The sequence below is a fragment of the Trifolium pratense genome, linkage group LG2 (genome assembly GCF_020283565.1).
Source record: "Trifolium pratense cultivar HEN17-A07 linkage group LG2, ARS_RC_1.1, whole genome shotgun sequence".
NCBI lineage: Eukaryota > Viridiplantae > Streptophyta > Magnoliopsida > Fabales > Fabaceae > Trifolium > Trifolium pratense.
Genome location: NC_060060.1, coordinates 50,898,051 through 50,921,199, shown reverse-complemented (window position 1 = coordinate 50,921,199; position 23,149 = coordinate 50,898,051). Strand labels below are relative to the sequence as shown.

The 23,149-nt window shown below is 34.6% G+C and overlaps 2 protein-coding genes across 3 annotated transcripts; one reads left to right on the top strand and one right to left on the bottom strand.

The window, feature by feature from the left end:
* Positions 1–229: 229 nt before the first annotated feature.
* Positions 230–544, bottom strand: LOC123904894. The gene has a single exon (XM_045954500.1). The coding sequence runs from the start codon at positions 542–544 to the stop codon at positions 230–232; it is 315 nt and encodes a 104-aa protein (XP_045810456.1).
* A 1,822-nt stretch (positions 545–2,366) lies between these two features.
* LOC123905582 (small subunit processome component 20 homolog) lies at positions 2,367–22,975 on the top strand. 2 transcript variants are annotated; one of them, XM_045955248.1, is made up of 31 exons: positions 2,367–2,607; positions 2,821–2,943; positions 3,125–3,282; positions 4,462–4,506; positions 4,623–4,701; positions 4,813–4,886; positions 5,726–5,832; positions 6,051–6,233; positions 8,004–8,207; positions 8,820–9,033; positions 9,129–9,200; positions 9,280–9,623; positions 9,945–10,137; positions 10,263–10,509; positions 10,589–10,928; positions 11,270–11,450; positions 11,562–11,702; positions 11,839–12,100; positions 12,201–12,659; positions 13,450–13,913; positions 15,071–15,207; positions 15,311–15,492; positions 15,593–15,973; positions 16,398–16,523; positions 16,820–16,885; positions 16,965–18,784; positions 18,881–19,160; positions 20,300–20,533; positions 20,734–21,264; positions 21,355–21,487; positions 22,024–22,975. In XM_045955248.1, exons 1-31 carry the CDS (start codon positions 2,539–2,541, stop codon positions 22,278–22,280), a joined length of 8,106 nt encoding a protein of 2,701 aa, XP_045811204.1. In that variant the 5' UTR covers positions 2,367–2,538; the 3' UTR covers positions 22,281–22,975. The 2 variants fall into 2 exon arrangements, with proteins under 2 accessions (XP_045811204.1, XP_045811205.1); XM_045955249.1 differs by lacking the exons at positions 2,367–2,607; positions 2,821–2,943; positions 3,125–3,282; positions 4,462–4,506; positions 4,623–4,701 and having other exon boundaries at positions 4,860–4,878.
* Positions 22,976–23,149: the final 174 nt, after the last annotated feature.

The following is a 23,149-nucleotide window of genomic DNA, read 5'->3' as shown; positions in this document are numbered from 1 at the left end:
TGATTTATTTTGATGAGAGCTTTTTCTACTTTACACAAAGTCCCTAAAAAATATATGGATCATAAAATTAATTTTATGGTCCGCATCTTTAAGCGCCGGGAATCCTTTGACTGATTTGTAATTTTATAATTCACGTCTTTGAGTGTCGGAAATCCTTTGACCGCTTTTTGCGTATAACATTTTTGCTTTGTCCATCATCAAAATATAATAATCCTGTCGAGGCACATATTCACACCGAAGACCCTGTTGTTGTTGTTGGTTCATTGGCGGTGAAAAGTTGTTGAAATTTTTGATGATTGACACGATTCACTTGAGTAACATTAGAGTTTTGGTGGTGGTGGTGGTGACCCATATTATCGATAGAGTTAGAGTCAAAGACAATGGTGTGATCTAGCATCGACCATGGCGGGATAACATTGGAAACAGGAACACGATCGTTCACCATCAACGGATGATTCACTGCCACCCTTCTTGTTGATGATCGTGAAGAAGACATCATGTTGTTGCCGACGAAAGAATCAAGGACCAAAGCATCATCAACCATTGTTGAACGCTGAATCATAGTACTGTCTCTGGTATTCAAACCCCTAACCACTTGATTCATCATTCTTCTGTTCTTACTGCAAAAATTTAGTTCACAATGTAGATGAATATTGAGAGAGAGAGAGAGAGACAGAGAGAGAGAGAGAGAGAGAGAGAAGACTGCAGTGATAAAAGAACAATTCATTCGTTAATGATTTATATAGAAGGGGATTTTATGACCGTTATATATGATGCGTGATTCTCAAGTTTATCTCACATAATTAACCGACACTACTAACTAAGCTGTCAAACAATTAAATGTCAAATCCTGAAAAGATTTAGTTTTTTTTCACAAAAGATTTAATTGTTTCCCGTAAACCGTAAAACATCTAATTAACAAATAATTAAATACTGTAAAAATCTCATTAATGTACCCAAAAAAACTCTCATTAATAAATACGGTAAATGTTTAGTTTTTTTCTTACAATTTTAATTGTTAACAAAAAAAATCTTATAAACCAATAGGTTTGGTCTAGTAGTGAGGAGTTTGGGTAGTACTCTATAGGTCATGTGTTCGATCCCCAGCTCATTGTAAACAAAAAAACAACAAAAAAATTTCTTATTATTATTTTTTTCGACACACTCGATATTTTTTTTACCAGCTTATTATTATTATTATTATTATTATTATTATTATTATTATTATTATTATTACTTACAGCCGTTTCGCGCATGTCTGTATGATTAATATTTTTCATTAAGCAAACTTATGTAAAAAAAAGAAGACATGTTTGTATTACGATGAGTTTGTTAATAAAAGATTTTTGCTACTAAAAAAAGACATATTTTATGATATGGTGAATTTGTTAATAACAGATTTTTGCTGCTAAAAAAAAATCAAGGGTATTTTTTTTTTTTTTTTTGAAATAATCAAGGGTATTGTTAGTATTATGAAAAGTCCATACAAAAAATTATTGTATAGAATATATGTATAGATTACTAGCAGCCAGACATGCACTTTCCACACCTGTATGTGTGATCCATATTTTCTATTAAGCAAATTTATGTTAAAAAAAAACATTTCTTATGTTATGGTGAGTTTGTTAATAAATTTTTTTTCCTGCTAAAAAAAATATGTCTTGTGTTATGGTGAGCTTGTTAATAAAGATTTTTGCGGCTAAAAAAAATAGTCAAGGTATTGTTGATATTATGAAAAGTCCACAATTTTTTTAACCTCTTTATATATAGTTATTAGAGGTGAGAATAGGCTAGAGCGAGCTATGCTTTGTCAAGCCTGAGCTTGGCCTGTCAAAAAATCGAAAGTCTGAGTCTAATAATGGCCTATCATAGGTTTAAAGAAATAGGTTAGCCTAACCTGAACCTATATAGGCTAGGTCATTGGCCCTTGTAGGGCGGCCTCAGGTATAAATATCATTTGTGCTTTAGGATCATTATTTTTGTAGCCAACAATGCATGTCTCTCACTATTATGTGTTTAAAGGACTAAAATAAAATGTTGAAATTTCAAGAACCAAAAATTTAAATACTCCCTCCGTCCCAAAATATAAGAGTTACTTTGACTAAATGATACTATTCAGTTATCTTGCTTTGACCATATTTTTTTTAATAATATATAGATATAAATATTAGCATATAAGATCTTGTTTGATTTGTTTTAATGAGTATTTTCAAAATATCAAGTTTTTATAATTTTTACTAATAAACAATTAAACATATTAATGATCAAAATTGTGCGTTGACATACGTGTAGTAGTCAAACTAGTTATTATATTTTGGGACGGAGGGAGTACAAATGATCCGGTGGGGGCGTATAGCGAAAAACAATTTCACATGGGCTGGCCCAATGGGTTGAAATATCAATAACAGTCGGTTTTGTTCCCTCCGTTCCATCACTCGAAGAAACTAAAACCCCGACTCATCCCTGTAACGATTCCTTCCAACCCCTGCTGCCGCAACTTCAACCGTCTGCCGCAACTTCCACCCTTTCCCGTCGAACATGGCGACGTCGTCACACGCTCAAGCTGTCAAGTCTCTCAATAAATCACCCGGCCGCCGTCGTTTTGTCGTAAGTTTTCACCTCTCTCAGTTCCGTGTGGCGGCATTGCTTAAACCCTAAACCCTACGTTGATGAACAATTATTTTATTTTTTGAATTGATATGCATCACTGTGTTCTTTTAGCTGTTTAATTTTGCTTAATACATGATTAAGTAACTATAAACTATAGTTATAGTTGAAATTTTGTTCTCTCTCACACTTTTTTCATTAATTGATGCACAGTTTAAGTCATTCTCTGAGAAACTAGATGATATCGAAATCAATGTGTTTAGAAGTCTTCATCAGGTTAAAGCTGAGCCATCTGAAGGTTCATCTTTTTTCAGAGACTGCCTTGTAAAATGGAGGGTATGCCTAAATTTACAATTCCTATATTTATTGCTATGAAATACTATTTATGTTTATTTATCCGATGTGTGCTATCGGTGTTTTTTTACTTACAATTCCTCTAAAAATTGTATACCGGATTATTAATATTTGTTTTGGTCTACACTACTATTCATTGTTTTCATTAATTGTCAAAATTCAGGAAGAGAATACTACAGAAGATTTCATCTCATTGTACGAAGAAGTCATTTCTTGTACACAAACACTGCCCTTGGTGCTGTTGCACAAGGAAACAATAATTTCAAAGCTACTTTCTAGGTTGCACATGAAAGCAAGGCTATCACTTGAACCAATTCTCAGGTATGCAAGTCATTTTAGAATTGCTTAATTTTGCTTGAGAGAGATGTTAGTGTGTTACATGATGAAATGGTATTAATGAATAAATATTACCGTAATTTGACAACATTTTGTACTAAACAGCGCATTGTAGAACAATTGTAGAACAATAGCGGTTTGTGCAAATTGTGCTACACTATAGCGTTAACATTGGTTTTATTTTACAATTTTATTTCCTCTTTCTTTTGATTATGAAGAGTACCTTGACTTTGCCTCATTGACAGTTTCGATGCATTCCTGACTTTTCTGTCCGGTCCATTTATATTTTGTTGATTTATTTGTAGATATATTAGTTTGGAATTGTTTTAGTGCTTGAACTCAGTTGTGAAAGTTTGTTACATCTTTTATTTTATAAACTATCTTTTAAGAAAACAATTTTCATTTATTTTTAAAACACTTTTTTTTTTAAATTTCATAAATGATTTTTTAAATTTTAAAACATCTTTTTTATTTTAAAAACATATTTTATTTATTTTAAAAATGTTTTTTTAACTTTTTTTTTTGAACCACAAAAACATGTTTTTTTAACTTTAAAATGCCACATAAGTAATTGTTAGTCAAAAAAGTCAATGGAGGACTAGTAAATGCAAAAGGGGGTAAACTTGGGTGGCCAAAATCGAGCAATTGAAACTTAGGGGGCCAAAATTGAGCAATTGTGAAACTTAGGGGGTTGAAATTGAACCATTGAAACTTGGGGGGCCAAAATCAAACAATTGTGAAACTTGGGGGGCAAAACTGCATTTAAGCCAAATATTTATTAGTTCTTTACTTCGTTGTAGTCTGTTTCGGACCTACTATCGACAAATGAAGGGTTGCACACTAGCGATCAATTTTATCTATTTCTTTATTTCTGCGTGAATCGCATGTTTGCAATAAATTGGACAAACTTTTCTCAAATTTCAATCGACAAGTTGTATTGTGGGAAGGCAATAACCAATAATTAACCTGTCGTGCCAGTTGACTGGTTCAAAAATTCAAATGCCGTCATCCCTATCTCTTACTATTAGGAATCAATTGAGACCGAATCAAATAGGACATGCATACTCAATAGCATTAGTTACCAAACTGAACTAAGAGCAAAATTTTTTGGCCTATCTATTAGTTTGCAGTTGCTGCGAATTAATCTCAACATTTTGTTTACAGGTTAATTGCGGATTTATCTAGAGATCTCCTAGACGAGTTTGTTCCGTAAGTTGTTTATCACTTTGACTAGATGATTATCACTTCTTAGAAATAATTGATGGCTTCCTTACGGGCATTTTTCTAACTTCTTTCATATTCACTGTGGATATGGGTTTTGCCAGGCTATTTCCAAGAATTGTTGATTCTTTAGCATCTCTTCTAGAAAGTGGTGCTGATAGGGAACCAGATATAATTGAGCAGGTATAGTGTATCAATTTGGCAATTTTCTTAAGGGATATGTTGTGCATTTCTCATTCGTTAGTTTCCTTTATTTAGTGCAAATTATGAATGAAAATGTTCGTTTTCATGCAGATCTTCACGTCATGGTCATATATTATGATGTATCTGCAGAAATATTTAATACACAACCCATCAGAGGTGCTTACGTGAGTGATATAGTCTATTTTTTGAAGTGTTATTTTTACTTTCTGTATGAGGTTAACTTTTAAGTGATTGATGTCCTACACCACTTTCAAGGATTGATTTGCATAAGCAGAGATTCGGACAAGGACTGAACACAAACATACACACTTTATCTCATTTTTTGGGTGAATTAGCCGAGAGATGTCTTCTCTGCCCTCTCCCTGATTAAACATGCATGCCTTATATTGTTATATAAGTAGTTCTCTGTAGTTGTGTCATATAGGATGCATAAAGTAGGTTAAAATCCAGAAACTGTAATTTCTACCAAACAAAGGGACAATCTAATATAGGTTTTGCAACAAAAATGTAGTAAAATCTCAATGGAAACCTAAGGATACGAGGAAACCATGAAATGGCCTAGTTTGGATCTACAGACACAGATTTCCATAAAATAGAAACAGTGTCTGAATAATTGAATGAAGAACAAAATTATATTGACATATGTGCTATGGTTTTATAAAATGATGATGCTGGCTTAGACTGACCAAGAAAATGTGTGGGTGTATAAGCAATATAGGACTTGGAACTTGAAATATAATTTAAGCAAGTCAGGAAGTATTAGTTATTGCTGTTTATGGCAGAAGATAAAAATGACAATTTGTAGAAAGAAATGGGAATTGGAATAGAAAATGGATGTTCCACCAAGGATTGTTGAACCCCTTAATCGGAGCTTGCTAATAAATGTTCTAATCACCTGATCTAAGCTCATAGGATAACTGCTCGTTTTGTTTAATTTAGCCAATTATGTGGCACCGACTACAAGTCTGATTCTTCTATGTTTCTTTGACTTTGATACTTCAAGGGTCACTTCAAAATTAAGGTATTATCCGAAGGAGTATGTTCAACAATTCATGGCAGAGGCAATGTCCTTTGTTTTGAGAAATGCTCCTGATGAGCAGCTGAAAAGAGGTATTGATGTCATTGATTGCTTTTCATTGTGTATATATATTTCCCTTCCTTTCTGTCTTGCCTTTTGTTCATATGTTTAATGAATATCACCAATTTTGTAATACAGCTATAATAAAATGCTTCATGAAACTTGTATTAGTTCCATACTTTTCTCTTTGATTTAATGATTTTATTAGTTTGGGTGGTTATAAAGCTTGTCATCTTGTTTGGTTGGACAGGAATTAGAAGAGTAATCGCCGAGGCAGTGAAGAAGCCATCTCCATGCCGAGAGTCTGGTGTTGAATTATTGCTTTATAATATTATGAAAGGTTACTCACCAAGGTTCCATTCGAAAGCAGAGCGTGTTTTACAATTATTAACAAGCGAAACAGTTCATTCCATTGGTAATGGAGCTGACCAAGGTAACCGATTCTGATCATAGACTATGTTTATTGTTGCTAGATTTAGTGTTTCAACAACTGTAACCATAAATAGTGCTATTATAGGCTTAGTTAACTTGTTAGTGAATAATGCTCTTGCAGTAATAGGTGATTCATGGCTGTGGCTATGGCTAGTAGGGCTATTTCAAAAATAGTTATAGTTATGTTATACAAAATATTATTTGATGTTGTTCCATTTCTAAATGATAAATATAGAGCTGTAAAAGGCGTATGCAACCGAGAGGGAAAATAAATTGGAACCAAACATGGAGATGGAACAGAATTGATTAAAAGCTGCAAAACAACCAACATTAATGAGTATGCAATAGAACAGAAGATAGGATTAGGTAATCAGAAGGACTGAAAACCATGCAGACTTATGGAACAGAAAATTTAGTTGAAGAGAAGAGGGAAGAGAAGGAGGGGTCAAGTATATAGAGACAAAACAGGCGTTTACCGTACTAAATTACTTTTCATGTCCATAGCATATTGAGTTGCTTATCACTATAAGCACACACTACAACAGGCTATTAACGCTTTGATGTGATCAATACCTAAATGCTAGTGGCTTGACAGTTTGATTGGAAGTTTATCAATTTGTCGACAATCAAGATGTCTTAAATCAAGATTTTGGCCAAACAATCATGTATAGATGCGAATTCAAACTAAACGCCTAACTCATCTCATATCTGCCGAATAATGTTTCTTACGTAAATTCTGCCCTGATTCTGAGATTATTTGTGTGCATCACCACAGTACAATGTTATCGGTGACTGAAAACCATGCAGAATTATGGAACAGAAAATTTAGTTGAAGAGAAGAGGGAAGAGAAGGAGGGAGTCAAGTATATAGATACAAAACGGGCGTGTACTGTACTAAATTACTTTTCATGTCCATAGCATATTGAGTTGCTTATCACTATAGCACACACTACAGCAGGCTATTAACGCTTTGATGTGATCAATACCTAAATGCTAGTGGCTTGACAGTTTGATTGGAAGTCTATCAATTTGTCGAGAATCAAGATGTCTTAAATCAAGATTTTGGCCAAACAATCATATATAGATGCCAATTCAAACTAAACGCCTAACTCATCTCGTATCTGCCGAATAATGTTTCTTACGTAAATTCTGCCCTGATTCTGAGATTATTTAGTGCATCACCACAGTACGTGTTATCGGTGACGAATGGCGGACCATGGAAAAAAGCCAAAAACCTGCCAAAAAGCGCCAAGGCAGTTGTCCAAAAAAAGCCACTGCAATCTGCCATGCCCGATATGTGGCAACACTGCTACAATAGGATAGTGGTAAAAATTAGGGGCCTAAAGTCCACAATAATAACCTAAATGAAAGCTTAATCAGCATAAACTCGAGAAATGAAAAATGATATTAAATTTGCTTTCACAAGATATTTATTTTGTTTATGCATGGAGTTTAGTGAACATTTTAAAGGCTAATTAATAAACATGATGAATTATTAAAAGCCAGAAGTAAGCCTTTGACGACAGATACAGACGATTTAGATGATCTAGCCTCAGCAGGGCAATTTATTTTAAATAGGAACTCGAGCATTCTTCGAGTAATTGAGAGCCTCAGCATGGACTCTTCAATCTCTATTAAAATGATTAGTTTTTTTAACCATTTGTTGTTATCTGTCACCTGATGTTGCTGTTTGTAAATATAATTGCTTTTCTACATGATTTGTAATGTATTTGATTGCAATGTTTCATATCTATATCTGCCTTTATTTCAGAGTCAAGAACCATTTTAAACATCATAAAATCTGTGTTTAAGAAATTATGTGAGACAATGGAGCCCGAAGAGTTGAATTTGGCATGGAGTTGCTTATATAAGAAAGTGCACGAATGTGTTAGTACTGGAAACATCACACATTTAAGACGCATTTTATCAGTTCTTGTCTCAGCTGTAAAGGTGCAAAAAGGGCAAAAAGTGTCTGGTAAGTTACAATACTTTATGTCGCTGAACTTTTCCTTTTCATCCGTTCAGTAAACTGTTGATGAATCGATATCTGATAACTAGATGGAATTTTAAGTTTCTTTTGGGAATCTTCAATGTTTACTGTTCTCTTTGTTATTTAAATTGAGTTTCCCCGAGTATTCCCACATTCTCTTTGTGTATTCCCATTCGGGCATGGATGATATGGTTAGAGCCATCAATTCAACTGGGAGTGTAGTTTGCTTAGCACTTTGTCACATCACCTTGTGGTTTACTTTTTAAAAAGAAACTCCTGGTTCCTTGAAATTCAACAACTATGATCAAAACTTTTTCACATTAGTTGGGGTCAGGTGCATGAGTCGAATGATGCTATTACTTCTGGTTTTCTTGATATATGCTTTTGTTTCGTGAGTGATGGGATGGGTTCGATTGCTATATGTTGGTTTGTTTTTGTTTCTTATATTACCATTTTTGTCAAATGTGTAGTGTCGCATCAATAAATGTTTTTTAGTGTAATATATCTTATTTTTGGATGCTACACGTTTTCTTCAGAAAGTTGCTTGAGTCATCCATGTGCTTTGGCACTAATGTCAACTACCCTTACATGTGGCAGATTATAAGCTTATGCTTGAACTCATTCTATTGCTTGTGCGGTCATATATCACACCTTTGGGGGTTACCGAGTCACAAGACGATACATGCTTAGTTGTTGATAAAATTTTGAAATTAATGTTGGCCACTCTTGATGGGCTCTGTAGTTGCAATAAATCAATGATATCCGAGTGTGCTACCCAGTGGGCTCCAATTTTTAAATCACGAAGCTCGAGGTAATGGCTGAGACAGACAGACTGTGTATTTTTTATTTAAGCATTCTCTTTAACTTATTTCAGTACTCTCTTGACATGTTTGAGCTTGGTTCCAGTTTGCTACGTTTCATTGAAAAACTGCTACAGAAGGATCTCTGTTTACATGCTTTCAGAAATAATGTTATAAGGTAACCTTTGAATCAAATGAGCGATTCATTGATCTGTACACTCTGGATATATTATATGACTTTTATGCTTGTTTTTCAGTGCAATAAATGAGTTATTGGAGATTTCAGAGGAAAAGGTCATACAGTTATTACAATCCTTCTGTGAGAAAATTCAATTGGATATACGAGACTCAGACTTTGTAGACGGAGATAGTAGAGAAGCATTAGCTAGGATATGCAATCATTTCAAAGGGACTATCCGTTCTTGGATTGAAAAAATAAATGATATTGCACGTTCTGATGTTTCTTGTGAAATTGATGAAAGAATGTCACTACTATGGGGAGTTGTGAACTGCTATTCTCATATGACTATAGTTGATACCGTTCCATCCTTGTTGGTGAATCTTATGGATGCAGTAGATCAGCTTCTGACTGTTAAAGCTGGTATTCCACCCTTCCTTGTTTCAAATATGAATTTTTTTATGACCAATCTTGTAGAACCTTATGTCTGGCTAATAATAAATCTAGTTTTCCATTTTGTCTAGATTATATTTGGCTTGCTATATTTTTTAACTGGGTTGGACGATACTAAAAAATGTAATATCCGAGTTGTGGGTTGATACTGGGATAATTAGATTGTTGTATTCAATGAATCGTTGCTTCTTCAATCATTTTTTTCCGAATCAGCACATGTTTCACACTGATGGATTTTGTAGGCTTTAAATACATAATTTCTTATTTTCTTTTTCTCTTTTTCATCTGCAGTCCTCATTGCAGATAGCTCTAAAAAAGCATGGGAAAGCCTTCTAGGTGCTTCACTAAGTTCTTACAGCAGATTGTACAATGACAGTAACCTCGGAGCTGATGAAACCAAAAAGTTTTTAAGTTTTGCAAAACAATACAAGTCATCTTCACACGTGTTGTTGGCTGTTGCTGGTTATTTGGAAAGCAAGTATGGGTAAGTGGATATAAGTTAACCGCATTTTAGTCATTTTTTGTTTTTCAATATTTAGTTATCAAATTGTCACTATTTTATCGTTAGTGCTCTGTATTTGAATAACCTCTCACTTGTATATATTACAGCCCTTCTTTAGAAGACACTGGGTGTAGAATGTATCATCCAGAACTTGAAGAAATGTCTGCAGAGGCAGTGACATCATTTTCTGGTAATCTGTGCGATTCAGACAAGGAGCTTCGCATTTCAACCCTTAAAATACTTTGTCATTACAAATCTTTGGGTGAGGAAAATTCTTCAGTGGATCAGTCAGCTGCGAAGAAAAGGAAAATCGAAGTTTCTCCAACTTCTGTTGTGGATAACACAGGAAATAATGTATGTATCTTTATATTATGTGACGTTTCCTTTTTTATTATTTGAGTTTTAATATGACTGTATTTTGGTGAAATAACAGCCTCTTCTGGTTCTCCTGTCTATTGAAACAACTCCAGTTTCAATTTCTACAAGTAGAAGTATCCAACGATTGATTTCCAAGATACAGATGGACCTATCTTCCGGACGGATTACTCATGTTTATGCACCTCTTGTTTTGAGTGGGTTGTTTGGCATCTTGAATAACCGATTTAGCTATCTCTGGAATCCTGTATTAGAATGCATTTCTGTGTTGGTAAACCTGCATTTTTCACTTGTGTGGGATACCCTTATCAATTATCTGGAAAAATGTCAAGCAATGAGAGAGACCTCTAGCAGCTTACATGATAGTGCCAATGGTGCATCGTTTGATCAGCCAGCTGGTATGTTACAACTACATTAACATCATATATTGAGTTCATCCTTCCTCCTCCCCCCCTTTTTTTTTTGTGTACACATGATGTCTTAAGACACGTGGACACGACATATGATTATTGTTCACTGGTTGGTTCTTGACTTGAGTTTAATCTATTTTGTAAAATTATAATCAGTTTATATTAAACTTAGTTGAAACAAGTAACAACCGTTGTAAGAAGTTTCTTGATGTATTCAATTTTGTAACATTTTTCTTTAATATTTGTATATTTCTAACATGTAAAATTCCTGTTTATATTATTGGTGTACCATTGTGCTGTTTTGGTAACCAGTTGATTTTGTTTCTCAGGTTTACATGGTTGTTTCAAATTATTTGTCCATCATGAATCTGATAGCACGCCATCCTCAACAATATTGACATTATTGCTGCAAGCTTTACAAAAAATTCCAACTGTTATAGAATCTCGCTCTCGGCAATTCATTCCTCTTTTTTTGAAGTTCTTAGGATACAACAATCTTGATCTTGCAAGGTAAGTATCTGTTCAATCCTTTTCTATGATTTTGAAATTCGTGAACTTCTAAAGCTTCACCTAAAGTGCCATGTTTTGAAATGTGTTTTGTTTGAAACCATGACATTGCAGTGTGGGATCGTTTGATTCTCATGCCTGTAAAGGAAAAGAGTGGAAGCTCATCTTGAAGGAATGGCTAAACTTGTTGAAACTTATGAAAAATCCCAAGTCATTCTACCTGAGCCAATTTCTTAAGGAGGTTCTGCAAAATAGGTTGAGATGCAATTTGATTATGTATCTTGTACATCACTGCAAAGTTATTTTCTTTTTAGCCTCATATATAAACTTGGTGGTCCCCAATTTTTAACATCTTCCGCCCCCCCGTTTTTTTTTTGGGTTTTTATGATAGGCTTATTGAAGAAGACGATCCCGAAATACAAATAAGAGTTCTGGATTGCCTATTAATCTGGAAAGATGATTTCTTTTTACCATATACCGAGCATCTGCGAAACTTGATTAGTTCCAAATTTACAAGGGAGGAACTAACAACATGGAGTTTATCCAGAGAATCTAAAATGATTGAAGAATGTCACCGAGCTTATCTCGTGCCATTGGTTATCCGTCTTTTGATGCCAAAAGTAAGAAAGTTGAAAGGACTTGCATCTCGAAAGGTATTCTTGAATTCAAACTTCTGAGATTGTTTTATATATCTGTCTTTTGTCATCCCTTTATACTTGCTAGACTGATAATATTGTCTATTCATTTTAACAGAAAGCAAGTATTTGTCATCGGAAAGCTATTCTGAGTTTCATAGCTGGACTTGATATCACTGAGCTGCCACTTTTCTTTGCTTTACTGATAAAGCCTTTGCAAATAGTAGAGAAAACTGATGGGCCTACTAACCTGTTTTGGACTTTACCTATAAGTTGCAGTAGTGAATTTCAAGCATCTTCTTTGTTAGAATATTTTACTTTGGACAATATCGCAACCTTATCCTGGAAAAAGAAATATGGCTTCTTGCATGTTATAGAAGATATTGTTGGGGTTTTTGATGAATTGCATATCAGACCATTTCTTGATTTACTGGTGGGGTGTGTTGTTCGGGTGTTGGAGAGTTGCACATCAAGCCTTGACAATGTAAAACTGGATGGACTTTCTTCAGATCAACACAATTCTAGCACCAACTCAAACTCTCTTGGTGAGGAAAGAGTGCCAGAAAATCAAATCCTGGTAATGGTTTCTTCACACTGAATGGAAATTTTGTGTCACACTATGTTTTCAAACCTGAGGATGAAATTAATGTTTCGGAGTGATGTTAGCTTAAATAGCGAGAAGCACTGGTGTGTGTGTGTTTCAATGTTCACTTTGCCATAATGCTGGTATACTATTCTAGGCCAAAATAACCTTTTAGTCCTTAATAAACAATGGTCCTCGTTGTATTGATTATAATCCTTCTAATGGTGGATTCATGTTGAATCAGTCCTTGAATTGTAATATTTGAACTATATTGAATTAGTCTCTAAAATATCTTAGGGACTCAAAACCAATATGGTTCACATATTACAAGAACTAATTCAACATGAGTCACTAATTACATGGATTATAATCAATAAAATATGACATTTTGACACAAATTTGATAACAATTTGTATGGTTAACTCCGTTCAAATGTGGTTAATTACGTTCGGCGGATTATTTATTAATGAATACTAATTAACGATCCATTGAACATAATTAACTACGATTTTGAACGTCAGTAACCATGATTTTCAGATGTTCAAATATGTATCCATTATAACCATATGTTATGTTGACATATGCTATGACTTCCAAGTTTTCAGATATATATGATATCTATTAAGTCCACTATTTGGGCTGGAATATTGCTATCTTGGGCCTCACAGCTGCTATTGGGCTTGCTCATAATACCGGCAAACTTTTTTTTTTTTTTTTGCATCGCATGATCTATGTTGTCTGTTTTATTCCATTTGATATTTTTTTTTTGTATTTATTTATGCAGATTGGCAATACTTCAAATCAGCTCAAGGATATGAGGTCTCTGTGCTTGAAAATTGTTTCCCTGGTTGTCAATAAATATGAGGATCATGAATTTGGTTCTAATTTGTGGGACAGATTCTTTTCCTCAGTGAAAACGTTGATTGAGAAATTCAAACAGGAGGCGGCTAGTAGTGAGAAACCAAGTTCACTGCTATCTTGTTTTCTGGCCATGAGTGCAAATCATAAACTCGTACCACTATTATGCCGGGAAGAAAGTCTCATACCTGATATATTTTCCATTGTTTCCGTCAATTCAGCTTCTGAAGCTATTGTATATTGTGTTCTAAAGTTTGTCGAGAACTTGTTAAGCCTTGACAATCAGTTGGATTATGAAGACAGTTCTGCCCATAGAGTTTTACTTTCAAATATTGAAGTGCTTATGGACAGCATTTGTTGTTTATTTGGAAGTGATAATGCAGCCAAGAGGTATTTAATTTTCATTTGCTTTCACAATTTTAGTCGCTGAAGTAATTGTTTTAATTTTTAACCATGTAATTTGCGTTACTGCCACCACTTCTCTGGAAACTGAATTTATTCCTCCATAAAATGAAGTGTTACCTCTTAACAATACAAACACCTGTAGTTCTTTGTGGTTTGAAGACCTTTTTAGAAAGCATTTATTTTTCGAAAATTCTGATAAAGGGGCAGGCAAGTGATGAATGGTAGCTTAAAGACCAGGAGATAAATAAATTTGATTTTTTAGACAAAAAGTATTTGTATAGGGAGATCCTTTGGTGTCTTACATTTAGTGATTCCCATCTGGACCAATTTTGAATGTATAGACCTGTTTGAAAACTTGCAACTGAATTATATGTCATTAATGTGTTCAACATTTATTTCATAAAACATTAGCTTGCTTCGTACTTGGTGAGGAACAGCTACTTTTTACTGTTGGTCTACGTTAGATGTAATTCATTCATGTGACATTTGCTCCGTGACCCATTATTAGAGCCTTCGACTAAGTAATTAGATGTTCAAAATTAGATATAGGATTGATTTAAGATAAACCACATATTGTGGGGACAAAAGTGTAAAATACTACATAGACTAAAACAGAATAACAAGGACGAAAATGAAAAAATAATAATTATAAGGTCCACTTCAAAATAAAAAACTCCTGGAACTAAGGGACCAAAAATATATTTATGTCCAAAATCAATAATGTACCTTTGTCTAACAGCTCAAGCATTTAAGTTGGTGATAGCAAAGGCAACACAAGGGCATAGTAAAGGGTGATAGCTCAAACCTAATTTATCATTAGGATTAGGATTGAAGGTGAAAAATATATATTAACATTATGTAATTTATAAGTTTCTGGTGCCCAGGGAAGGGAAGGCGCGTGGCTGAATTCAACCAAATTATGTGAAGAAATAACGAGATTAAATAAACACTTTGCATATTTGGAAAATGTTGGAGCATGATAATTTTTACCATATGAATAGGTGGACGCCTTGTCTGATTGCACTGATTCTATTTTATGTTGGCAAGAAACACCATGCCCATGCCTTATTTGTATAAGAACGTGTAGAGGGGAGTGGGGACTTGGGTACTAAATGTTGACCTGTTTTTCTTCATCTGGACAGAAAGCTGATCAAATCTCCTGGGGAGACAGTATTAAGAATTTTCAAATTTTTGCCCAAGTACATAAAGGAGGCAGAGTTTGCAAAGCGATTTGTGGACATACTGCTGCTGTTTTTGGAAAAGAAAACACAAGACTCTGGTGAGAGAACCTCCAATATTTCCAGTTGCTTTATTATCATGTTTTGGTTTTTTTTTAACTAATTAAAATCTATATTGATACTGAAGTTCTTGCTATATTCTAGATGTCTGTATTGAAGTTTTGCAAGTCATTCAAAATATCATACCCATATTGGGAAATGGAAGCACTGCTAAAATTTTGAGTGCTGTTTCTCCTTTATATATTTCGGCTGAGTTGGATATGCGTTTGAGGATATGTGATCTTCTTGATGTTCTTGTAGCATCTGATGCATCTGTACTCTCGGTGGTAATTTTTGCTTTCTTCATCCACACATATTACTTTCTGACAAATACATTGCATATTCTTTGTTCATTCTAATTTCCCCTGCTATCTTGTTGGGGTGCAGGCTGAACTTCTCCGTAAGCTGAATACAACATCTACTTTGGGTTGGCTTGATCATGGTGTTATTTTGAATGCTTACAGCATCATCAATATTGATTTCTTCAGAAATGTTCAAGTGGAACATGCTTTACTTGTTTTATCACACTGTGTACTTGACATGTCTTCAGAAGAAACAACTTTTGTTTGTAGTGCACAGAACTCATTGCTATCTTTTGTTGATTTTTCTGCACTCATCCTTTCACAACAAGGAAGCAGTGAACAAGAGTTGTCTATAATGCAAAACACTGATGGTTGTTGGACAAAATCAAGCATCCAGCGTATTACAAAGAAATTTCTTTTGAAGCATATGGAAGATGCCATGGATGGGCCACTTGCTGTTCGAAAGGTATTTGGTAACTCATGTTGTAAATCATATTTCAGAGTTGGTACTGTATGAAATTCTAGTTACTTATGAAATTAGACATATGTGTAATTATATATGCATATATTTGGACTTAATCCCTTGTCTAGTTTGACAAATAGTTGCCATTCCTATTTCCAAGCATTGAAAGGATTTTAGAATAGTATACTGACATACTACTCTGTCCCAAAATATAAGGGAAAATTGGTCAAAGAAAGTTGATGTATTTGGTTAAAAATTTGGACTAGATACATCAACTTTAGTTGACCAATTTTCCCTTATATTTTGGGACGGAGGGAGTAGATACTAAGTTAATTGTTGATTAAAAATGTAAATATAAATTACATAAAAAATGACTGTAAAAAAAAATCCTTTATGTTTGTTTATATGCTGCCTGATGTCGTTGCAGGGATGGATGAAGTTGTTAAGTCAAATAGCGTCGAAGCTTCCAGATGTGTTAAACCTTAAATCACTCGAAGTTCTGTGCAATGACGATAGTGAAGCAAATTTTTTTGACAATATAAGCGACTCAGTGGTAGGTTTATGATTAACCATTAACCTATCTAAGTAATTTCCCTTTTTGTTATTACTTTTAGGTTCCTCAGTGTCATCTGTGTGTGTGTCTATATATATATATATATATATATATATATATATATATATATATGTGCAGCTTTTTATTCTAGACATTTCATTATGTGTATTTCTGTGCCTTTCCTTATTGTAGTCAGAAATACTTCCAAACTTGTCTTGTTATTTTAGTAATTAATTTTGGTGGAGTTATTGAAATAGCTTGCGAAACATCTCACGGAAGTATATTTGGTGTTGCAGATCGGTAAGAGAGTGAAGGCATTGTCGCTGTTTAGAAATGTTATCAGTACGAACAAATTATCAGAGGTAGCGAATTTAACTTCGCAAATTAAAATATATTTCCTAGTGACGGATATTTATTTATTTATTTATGGTTTGTTTTCAGTTTATCACTGAAAAAGTGTTCATGCGACACTTCTTCAACATGTTGTTTGATGAGAAAGAAGTAAAGGTTGACCATATGAAAACTGCATGCATTGAAACTATTGCTTCTGTAGCTGGTCAGATGGGATGGAAGTCATACTATGCACTATTGAACAAATGTTTTCAGGGAGCATCCAGGAGTCCAGACAAACAGAAACTCTTTATACGTCTCATCTGTGCTATTTTGGATAAATTTCACTTTTCAGAACTTTCTCACACTGAAGAACCTAAGAAATCTTTGGTTTGTGTTTCTGACACGGGGGTAACCAACGTTGTTTCTTCAGTTATTTTAGGCAACTCTGGTGCTTCTGATGTGAACACAGATATACAAACATGCCTCTATAAAGTTGTGCTTCCTAAGATACAAAAGCTGATGGATTCTGATTCAGAAAGGGTTAATGTTAATATCAGTCTTGCTGCATTGAAACTACTTAAGTTACTTCCAGGGGATGTGATGGACACGTATCTTCCAACTATCGTTCACCGAATTTCAAACTTCTTAAAGAGTCATCTAGAAAGCATTCGTGATGAAGCTAGGTCTGCGTTGGCTACTTGTTTGAAAGAACTTGGATTGGAATACTTGCAATTCATTGTTAAGGTTTTACGGTCTACCTTAAAGCGAGGATATGAACTTCATGTCCTAGGGTACACACTTAATTTCATTTTGTCCAAGTGTCTTTCAAGTGCAGTTAGTGGAAAGATAGATTACTGTTTGGGGGATCTCCTTTCTGTCATAGAGAATGACATTTTTGGAGATGTTGCTGAGCAGAAGGAAGTGGAAAAGATAGCTTCAAAGATGAAAGAAACAAAGAAGAAAATGTCATTTGAAAGCTTGAAATTGGTGGCCCAAAATGTAACATTCAAAAGCTATGCACTAAAGCTGCTTGCACCAGTAACTGCTCATTTGCAGAAGCATGTCATACAATCTGTAAAAGGAAAATTGGAAACTATGTTGCATAGTATAGCTGCTGGTATTGAAAGCAATCCATCTGTAGATCAGACTGATCTATTTGTCTTTATTTATGGCATTGTTGAGGATGGCTTAAAAAATGAAATTGGTTGGCATGAGAATAAGTTGATAAAATCGGAAGATAAGGATAGATGTACTAATGCTAAAAGAATTTTTTCAGGCCGTGTAGTTTCTAGTGGCTTATTATGCTCTCACCTTATAACAGTGTTTGGTTTAAGAATATTGCATAAACGGATGAAGGGTTTGAAGCAGGGCGTAAAAGATGAAAATATCTTATCCTTATTAGATCCTTTTGTCAAGCTATTAAGTGATGGTTTGTGCTCAAAGTATGAGGATATATTGTCTGCTTCCCTTGGATGCCTTACTGTACTGGTGAAGTTGCCTTTACCATCCCTTCAAGCACATGCTGAGAGAATAAAGTCTACTGTATTGGATATTGCCCAAAGTTCAGTAAACTCTAGCAGTCCTTTAATGCAGTCATGTTTGACAATGCTGACTATGCTTTTGAGGAACACTGAAATTTCTCTCACCCAAGACCAGATACAAATACTAATTCAGCTTCCAATATTTCTGGACATTGAAAGGAATCCATCTTTGATTGCGCTATCACTTCTAAAGGGTATTGTCAACCGCAAGCTGCCTGTAGCCGAGATATATGACATTGTTACTAGGGTTGCTGAATTGATGGTGACAAGTCAAATGGAATCTATTCGTAAGAAATGCAGTAAAATTTTGTTGCAATTTTTGCTTGATTATCGACTTTCAGAAAAGCGCTTGCAACAACATCTGGATTTCCTGCTCTCAAATTTGAGGTAAGTTCACAATGATTGTTGATTATTAACAATATAGTTCTCTTTTTCCTTGTTTGAAGATTGATTTTAGGCTAATGTGTTTTTTAAATCTTGCAGGTATGAACATTCGACTGGACGGGAATCTGTTCTTGAAATGATTCATGCTATTATAGTCAAATTTCCAAGAAGTGTTTTGGATGAGCAATCACAGACATTTTTCATCCATTTGGTGGCTTGCTTGGCAAATGATAATGATAATATTGTTCGTTCTATGAGTGGGGCTGCTATAAAGAAGCTCATTGGTTCTGTTAGTCCCAATGCACTTGATTCTATTCTTAAATATGCTCTTTCTTGGTATTTGGGTGACAAGCAGCAACTATGGGCTGCTGCCGCACAGGTAATGTTCTCTAAATTGATTAGTAAGCATAACTTGAGTATCATATATCATCATCACCTGTATTTTGGGTCTGATTGTAATAAGTGGTCATCTTAGCAGATCATGGTTGTTTGGGACTTTGAGTTGGGGTCTTCTTTTTGAATAAATTAGTGTAGTTACAGTTGAACTTTAGTAGTTGTTGATTATCTGATATCCACGTTGACTAGAGATATGTCCAATACCTCATCATTTCTCCTGGAGAGACTCCCTAAAATTACAGACAGTTGAAATTAAAGAGTCATGAATGAGCAACTTCCACACCTCTTCATTTTTGCTAGAGATACTCCTTGAGGGTGACCATAGGTGGAGCTGCTGAGCAGCAGATGACACACTTATCCCATAGCAACGGCATGGATGGGACGTACCCCTGCAAATACAAGCATTTCTTTCCAACCAAATACCCCAAAGAACAAAATAGGTGCCACATTGGCATAAATGGTGTCTTCGCTTCTATTGACAAATTGGAAAGGAAATGCTCTAAATTCAGATGAAACTTCCAAGACTCATCAAAATATTCCAAATGACAGCGGTTGCTGTTCATTATATTATATTTGTTGCTGTTTAGAAATTAGAATCACACATAGTGCAATCTAATGAAGAAAGAGATTTGTTGGCATGTTTATAGTCATTAGTATTATACTCCCTCCGGTCCTTTTTATAAGGAACATTTTGAAAAAATCACACAGACCAATGAAGCACATTTAACATAGTTATTTTCATTTAATACACTTAGAAATTTAAATTTATTCCATGTATACCCTTAGTTAATTACTCTTTATTCAACTAACTTACTTATTTTTAAATTCTCTCTCATAATAAATAAGGGCATAAGTGAAATTGAACATTTAAAACATTTGAAAATTGGTCAAAGTTTCTTATAAAAAGGACCAAATTTTTTGCCCTAAGTGTTCCTTATAAAAAGGACCGGAGGGAGTATTATATTGTTGAGAGCTGGTGCCCAAACAACAAATTTGACCTAAAGAATTGCAGTGTTAAGAATTGAGAACCAATCAGTTCATTGTTTTTATTTTTTCTGAAACACAAATTACCTCGGCATAATTTTGTCTTTATGTTTTTTATTTTTGAAATTGCTGATACAGGTTTTGGGGTTGCTGATTGAGGTAATCAAGAATGGATTTCTTAAACATATAGACTGTGTCTTGCCGGTGACTCGTCGCATCTTGCAGTCTTCTATACATGCAGTCACAAACAGGCAACAGGGCTTTGAGTCCGAATCCATCGTTCCCCTTTGGAAAGAGGCATACTATTCTCTTGTTATGCTGGAGAAGATGATTCATCAGTTTGATGATTTATGCTTTGCAAAGGATCTGGAGGTAAATTTCTTTGTACTGTCTATTAAGTATACATGGACTTGAGATTTCTTTGGCGGTGTGTGGCGTAGCGGTGGTCTGAAGCAAAGCAATATCTTTCCTGCCCTTTATGTGAACACAAACATCTAATTAATCAAAACTTTCCATCCATCAATTTCCACGTTTTAGCAAGCACACTGACACTAATTTTACCTACATTTCAGGATATATGGGAAACAATATGTGAGATGTTGTTGCACCCACATTCTTGGTTGCGCAACAGATCAGTTCGTCTCATAGGTCTATACTTTGAACGTGTAACAGATGTCAACAGACAAAATCAACAAAGCTCCTTTAGTAGTTATTTTATGATGAGTCCTAGTAGATTATATCTAATAGCCACTTCTCTTTGCTGCCAATTGAAAATGCCACTCATAGATGATGCTGACAGCAACCTGATGACCCAGAATATTGTCTTTTCTATTTGTGGTGTCCATTCTTTAATGGGGCAAACTGCCTGCATAGACCCCCCTGCATTCTGGTCTAAGCTTGAGCAACATGAGCAGGACCGGTTTCTGAAAGCTTTTGACTTAATGAATGCAAAAAAAGGAAAAAGTATGTTCCTGTCTTCATCTCTTACCTCCTCCGTATCTGAAGACAATAGTCAACTTAATGTTAAGAATACCCAATATACACTTGTCTCGTTGTTGCTCAAGAAAATTGGCAAAATTGCCCTTCAAACAGATGCTATTCAGGTTGGTACTCGATCTCATTGCATATACGTTTTTTAGTGTTGATTAATGTGCATAGAGGTAATGTTTATTTATTTTGCTTGTTTAACACAGATGGGAATAGTCTTCAACAGTTTTGGGAAAATTATGGCACAGATACAGAGCAGTAAGGAAGATTGCTATGCTGATGTGGTCCTGTTACCTCTGTATAAAGTTTCTGAAGGGTTTGCGGGAAAAGTGGTAGCTGGTATTTTCTCGTTTACTCTCTGAAATTTTCTTAATTTCTTTTATGTTAGATAAATGCCAAGTCTGATAGATATCCATTTTACTGGATTGGCGTTGCTTGGAATTGACTGCCCTATCTGGTTCAAGATCCTCTCATGCCACTAACAGTAACACAGGATGGTCATATGACGGAATAGACAAAAATGCAAAACTAGTGGACATCTCAAATAAATATGTCCTATAATTTGTTGTGTCTTTTTTTTTTTTTTGAACAGGAATTTGTTGTGTCTTATATCCCACATATCCTGATATCCTAACCTTTTTATTAGATATTTTTACCTATAGATTTTCTGTTTTTTTTTTTTTTTTCATTCCTTAAATTTTTCTTTTGGCGTTGGGATGAGGGTGACTAACCATAATGTCTAATGTTCTATTATATGCTTCTCTGTGCGACTTTTTCTAAGTTTTATCTTTACCAAGCCCTCCTTTCATGTCATATTTTTAGTTTTACCACTCCTGTTATTTGCTGCCTAACGAGTATGGTTGTTCTTTTACCAGATAATCTCAAAAAGTTGGCAGAAGACACATGTGGAAAAATAGAGCATATTTTGGGTACTCAAAAATATGTGGCAGTTTATAACCTTATAAGGAAAAACCTCAGCTCCAAAAGAAATAAGAGGAAACAGGAAGAAAAGGTCATGGCTGCTACCAATCCAATGCGAAATGCCAAAAGGAAATTGAAAATGTCTGCCAAGCATCGTGCCTACAAAAAGAGAAAGATTACGACTTTGAAAATGGGGAAATGGGGGCATTGATTGAAGGGGGTGGTGTTAGTAGAAAGGCCTGTACGTATGCATCTAGTTTGTTGCTTTTAGTGCTTGTGTCAAGGTTTCCCTTCAACCACGGTCTTACCATGAACCTCGATACTCTCGTCCAATGCTGTTCATTAAAATGAGAGATGCCATCTTATAGTGATTCATTGTACGCGGTGTTTTCACTGTTACCTGCTTGTTTGAATAAAAACTAGTGGGTTTGGAGTTTTTGAAGATCATGCAAAAATCAGTGTATACTAGCATGTCTTAGGAGGCAGAGGATAGACTTTTGACTAGTGTGATAAATTTGAAGTATCACTCCCACAACAGGATGTAATGAACTTGTTTTAAATAGTAAGGTAAAGTGTCCATTTACAATTATGCTGGTTAAGTTATTGATCAGCTGAGGGAGACCTTTGAAGTATGAATGCTGAGTTTTCTTTCTGAAGATTGGTGGGTATTTCCAAGTTCTTGCTGTAGATTCTTAAGCATTGGATAAAAGAAATACAAACGGATAGCATTGGGGAGGAGTATATTTTGATGTATTTTTTAAAGGAAATATTTTGATGTATTTGTTAAGCTCATTGAGCCTATCCTTAAATTTTGACGTTTAAGAAAAATAGGCACTTAATTTTGTCCCAATTAATGGTTGGAAATACGTTGTTTTATTTTAATTTTTAATTAACTTTACTTGCCAACTACATAACATATATGTATTTTTTTAGACATTAACTTGTACTTGGAAAGCAGTAATTAGGTATTCATTTAATACATGAAAAAGCAAACATACTAAAAATTTTAGGAGCAAAAAACTACTCCCTCCGGTCCTTTTTATAAGGAACACTTTGGAAATTTTATTTGGTCCTTTTTAT